Here is a 6,037-nt window from a genome sequence, read left to right on the forward strand (position 1 = left end):
AAACTCATTGTAAGAGGTCATGCACCACACAAACAAATCAATATACAACTTTTACTCACAAACTTTTCTCTTGCTATCTCATAGGTACTTCAGCTTCGATTCAACTTTCATAACTTGTTTTCATTTCTAGTTTTTCTTAGTTTCAATTTAATACTTTACTTTCAGGCACCTTACTTTCTTGTTTATTTTATTTTATATGCACTTTAATTATCGCACTTAGGAATAGTTCGTAATGTAGAATTTTTTTCCGTTGATCTCTTTCAACCAGTCTGAATTGGATCAATGTGATTCGCTGTTCACACACACGTCATCTCACAACACTTTGACAACCGAGTCCATTTCACCTTCGTCTTCACCGTGATTTACGAGTACCTTCACTCGATAGATCTCGCTTATTGCCACCCTAACCTTTGAGTTTACCTAGGAAGTAAACATGATTGAAGATCCCAATCAGGGTTGACGCCTAGCCAAAGTCCTTGCAACACAAGCATTAGAAGCTAACGGCCAAGAGGGTTCTTTCCTCGGCCTACAATCATTTGATAAGAAGTTAGATACAAGTGCAAATCAGATCTGAACCTCGCTCGGCCTTTCGGCAGCGAGTTGGCATGCCTGAGCTATTTCAGAAGGATGATTCAACCGCAAGTCCCTCGGCCCTCGTTTAGGCCGAGACGATTTTGAGGCAAACAGTTATGACCCAATCTTATTCTTCGTTAACTTAGTGACTTCGACAAAAGCATGAAACCCTTGGTGGAATTCGACAACGCAAGCGAAGCTAATTACTTCACAAATGTGTGTCGTCTTGGAGCTATGATAAAAACAATTGATGATGGACAAGTTCTTTCCGATGGACTATGAACATATTTTGTACCGGATGTATATTGAGTTCGTACGTCCAAGGCACTAGAACTGTGACCAAGTACAATGCTGAGTTTTTACGCTTCCTACAAACGCAACCACGCTCCCGGTCTACGGTAAATGATTACACGCATTTCTTTATGTGTAATTGAATCTAGAACACTAAAAATATGTTAATCCTCTAGTCAATTAATATGTAGCTAATCCTTTTTTATTTATTTTGTAGAAAATTACTATACGCATCCACGCTCCCAGTCTAAAGTAAACCCCTAATATTCACCACCAACCTCATGACAGACCTTTGCGCTAAAACTGGGACTTCTACAAGTCTGCCACATCATTGTCAAGGAACAAAAAAGAAACGAATAGGCATACAAGAGCCTCTATGATTATGTAGAAGCTACTAGAGGTGGCATACCAACCACGGCTACCGCATTCTCAAACCTAACAAACTATATATTTTTATTTCTATTTAGTTTTCTTTTGAGAATTTGAAGGATTATTCACCCAAAGTTTCAAGGATTCATCAAGAGCTTTTACTTCTTCAAGATTCAAGATTTGGGTAATTGTGGGAGTTAATAATTTAAGATTAGTCATGCTAACTTTTTAACTATTTGTGACTATTCTTGTTTTCTTCTACACTTCTCTACTCTTTTCTATTTGAATTTTGTAAATTTGATGTTTATGATTATGGATTGTGAGTAATTTTTTGGATTAATTTCAGTTTATCCCCTTGAGATTTGGGGGTGTCATCATTTCACCCCCTCTACTTTCAGTTTTGAATTTTTACCCTCTAAACTTTCCAATTTCAATCAGCCGTGTCCAATTTATACTATTCCGTCCAAATTATACGTTAAGTTTGACTCTTGAGGGCTAAAATGGTCATTTCAACATAAAAAAATAAAAAATAAATAAATATATATATATATTTTTTTTCTGTTTCTTCATTTTTTTTTTTTTTTTGTCTTCAACCTATACACTAAGTTATAATAGGTTTACAAAAACAAAAAAAATACTCTAGGTAGTTGAAAGCCACTCGCTGGTCTACGATTTTTGTGATATATCTCCGATAAAGTGAAGAATTTTAGGATATATCCCCAATAAAGTGAAGAAATATTTGTAAAAAATAATTTTACACTTTATCTGTAAATCCCTAATAAAGTGAAGAAATATCTGTGTAAAATCATTTTTGGTCTACGATATTTGTGATATATCTCCAATAAATTGAAGAATTTTAGGATATATCCCCAATAAAGTAAAGAAATATCTGTAAAAAATGATTTTACACTTTATCTGTAAATATCTGTATATCCCCAATAAAGTGAAGAAATATCTGTGTAAAATCATTTTTTACAGATATTTATTTACATATAAAGTGTAAAATTATTTTTTACAGATATTTCTTCATTATCGGAGATATATCACAAATACCGTAGACCAATGAGCGGCTTTCAACCACCTAGAGTATTTTTTTATTTTTATAAACCTATTATAACTTGTGGTGTATAGGTTGAAGACAAAATAAAAAATAAAAATAAAATTAAAAAAATGAAGAAACAGAAAAAAAAAAAAAAAAAAAACTAAAAAACAGAAAATTTTAATATATTTTTTTATGTTGAAATGACCATTTTAACCCCGAAGGGTCAAACTTAAAGTCCACTTTGGACAGAATAGGGGAAATTGGAAAGTTTAGAGGGTAAAAATTCAAAATTGAAAGTAGAGGGGGTGAAATGATGACACCCCCACACCTCAGGGGGGTAAACAGAAATTAATCCTAATTTTTCGTTGGGAGTTAGGGTTATGTGCCCTAGCCAGAATTTTGTCTAAAATATGTTTAAGTTATTATAATGATGCAATTTTATAATATGGATGCTTATATCAATTATTGTTGGGTTGAAATGCATGTCTTGCAGCCTTGTCAACTCTAGGGTGTATAATTTGAGAATGTCTAGAACGGAGTTAGAGACTTGACTCCCTATCATTCATAAGCTAGAAACCCTGAATTTCGTGTTTGAGGGGTTATAAGCATGGTAATTTACACCCGTTGCGTGATTGCACATGTGGATTGCTTAGTAGTCTAATTCCCGAGTTTTACGCCAATTAGAGTGAGTTAGTGACCCTTGAACCATCTCTATCTCTCTCTAATTGAGTTAGTGTGACCCTTGAACCTGCACATTAATACCAAAATGTGCAAAATGTGAATATATGGTCCTTGAGCCTTGAACCGCCTTGGACATGACTACCGCCAAAGTAGGAAATTTGCATATACATTAGATTAGCTTCTGACAAATAAGATTTGGGTGAAGGAGCCTCTCTAGCACCCGACATTCCCATTTATATTGTTTACACTTTTCTTAGTTTCTTTGCTTTTTTATTGATTGCTTTATATTTCATTACTTTTTGTTAATCTAAAATCAACTCTCAAAATATTGAACTCCGACTCATTGTAAGTAATCACTACTAAGCTCTTAATTTTGATTAGGCTTTGGTGAGAACCAAAGCCGAGCATTGCTAAAGTTTTGTGCCTTAGATTATCATTTATTTGTTTTCTTTTCCTTTATTTGCTTAGTGATTTTAGTTATGACTACCCAAGGATTGTGGGTTAGCCCTTAATCCTGTGGTACGATAATTTTAGGCTTAATATTTCTCTATTTTAACAACGATACATACGCTTGCGTAAATTTATATTAAGTCAGTAAACTCCCAGTATTCACCACCAACCTTATGGCAAACCTCTGCAGCTAAAACTGTGCCTTGTGGTCACCTATGAATCTATGACTTTAATAAATACTACATGCCTATAGAAAATCATAAGTAATGCACAACTTGTGGGTCACCTATGAAATTTTAATTTTTAATTTTTTTTTGTTAACAAGGGGCTAGAAAGGCCAGCAAAAGAAAAAAGAAAAGCTAACTAAACAGCATCAAAATCATGCCCAATTGGTCTACCAACAGAATCCAGATCATCCAAGTAAGCCTGCAAAGCATGAGGAGGAGGGTCGGCAAATTCAATCACTCCATAGTCATGGTTAATACTGTTTTTGTCAAAACAGTCAGCCACCATATTGCACTCTCTAAAAATATGATTAAGAGAAACAGAACTGAATCTCCCGAGCAAATTTCTGTAGCAAGAAATCAGAGAGCCAAGAGGGTGCAATGTAGTATCACTGTCGAGAACAAGTTTGACCAAAAGAGTCAAATCAGATTCGATTTCCAACATATCAATACCACAAGAAATAGCTTGTTTCAAACCATAGTATAAGCTCCATGATTCAGCATGTAAAACCTCTCCAATGCCCAAATTGGCCTGAAAGCCTTTGATCCAAGTACCAGAAGAACATCTGATAATACCACCTACTCCAATTTTGCTAGAATTACCATTCCCAGAACCATGCATCAACATTTAATTTAAACATACCACTAGGGGGTCTGGACCAATTCAAGAGATTTAAGCAATAACCAATATTTAAGGACTTCTTTGCCTGAGCAGTAGCCCATTCGGTATGAAATTTTAACTTTACCAGACATTACATACCTAACTTTGAAATTTAAATCTTTGCTGAAACACTTCAACAACTACTGCTGTTATTTTGAAAGATAATATAATAGAAAGAAAAAGTGAATTTAAAACGTTGGGTTATTGTCCAAGGAAAAAATGAAGTGCAAATATCATTTGATAACTAAAACAAAGTCCAATTTCTCTAAATTGCAAGGGATAGATGTGTAATTTTCATGATTCTACGCTTAATTTATATAACAGTCTTCTGCTAATACATGAAGCTCTAATACTACTATAGCTCAACACTATGACTGAGGCCATACCAGTACCAGTGCAGAAGCTCCACGGCAAAGTGGCCATCGTCACTGGCGCAGCCAGCGGCATCGGAGCAGTCACGGCTCGCCATATCGCAAATCATGGCGCTCTTGCTGTCGTGATTGCCGACCTGCAAGACGCCAAGGGCCGAGAAGTGGCCGCATCGATCGGCTCCAACCGCTGCACCTACGTCCACTGCGACGTTGCCAGCGAGGACCAGGTCAAATACCTAGTTGACTCTACTGTGAAACTGTATGGCCGTCTCGACGTGATGTATAGCAACGCGGGAATATACTCCCCGTCGGTGCAAACTGTGCTGGAGCTGGATCTGTCCTCGTTCGATAAGGTGATGGCAGTGAACGCGCGCGGGATGGCTGCATGTGTGAAGCACGCGGCTCGCGCGATGGTGGAGAAAGGAGTCAAAGGCAGCATAGTGTGCACAGCGAGCTTCGTGGCAGAATGCGGGACAGAGGGCGTGACGGACTACACGATGTCGAAGCACGCAGTGCTGGGGCTGATGAGGTCGGCGAGCGTGCAGCTGGTGAAGCATGGGGTGCGCGTGAACTGCTTGTCGCCGGGTCTGGTGGCGACGCCGATGTTCATCACTGGTTATAATCTTGGGGAAGAGGAGCTGAGCAAGACGATGGCGGCGGTTTATACGGGAAGCCAATATGGGCCGGTGAAGGAGAAAGACCTGGCGGATGCAGTGGTGTTCTTGGCCTCTGAGGACTCGGCGTTGATCACTGGCCAGAATTTGATTGTTGATGGTGGATTTGGAGCCCAGGCCGTATCAGTATTAGGACAAAACGGAGATTCTATAGGTATGAAGTAGTACTAAATAACATATATTCTAAGCTAGTCTCAACTGAATAATGATCCTACTTGTCTACTTGTCGGGAAAACCCCTGTAATATTACATGGAAGTTGTACAATAACTAGTGTTTTATCTCTGTAATAAGAATACATGAGAGTTTTATCTCTCCGTAGGTGTATTCAATCTTGATTATTTTGGTTATGAACTTATGATGGGGAGTTTTCGCCACCAATTTATATATATATTTAAAGATATATTGCAGAGTAATTTTCATATAGTAAGATTTATAATTAAGGAGTGCTAAGCTAAGAACTCTCAAAAGACAAAGACTAGTGGTTTGTTCCGACCCTTTGGATCGATTCCGACGCTGGTTTAGTTCTAGAACAAGAATTGATGCGCGGGTGTTTACTGCACTTGTCATGGAAGGAGAGGAATCGGATCAGCTCGGCTGAAAGTCAAGAGAGCATGGTTTGCAGGTCGATGAGCACTGAAGAACTTAGTAAGCTCAAATTGATTTTTCAAGGTAAATTAAAGATTTCAGAACAAAAATGTAA

General features: G+C 37.5%; 1 protein-coding gene across 1 annotated transcript; it reads left to right on the top strand.

Moving 5' to 3' along the window:
- Positions 1–4,657: 4,657 nt before the first annotated feature.
- On the top strand, positions 4,658–5,692 carry LOC112176190 ((+)-cis,trans-nepetalactol synthase NEPS1-like). The gene has a single exon (XM_024314009.2). The coding sequence runs from the start codon at positions 4,662–4,664 to the stop codon at positions 5,499–5,501; it is 840 nt and encodes a 279-aa protein (XP_024169777.1). The 5' UTR covers positions 4,658–4,661; the 3' UTR covers positions 5,502–5,692.
- Positions 5,693–6,037: the final 345 nt, after the last annotated feature.

This window comes from Rosa chinensis, chromosome 7 (genome assembly GCF_002994745.2).
Source record: "Rosa chinensis cultivar Old Blush chromosome 7, RchiOBHm-V2, whole genome shotgun sequence".
NCBI classification, from domain to species: Eukaryota; Viridiplantae; Streptophyta; class Magnoliopsida; order Rosales; family Rosaceae; genus Rosa; species Rosa chinensis.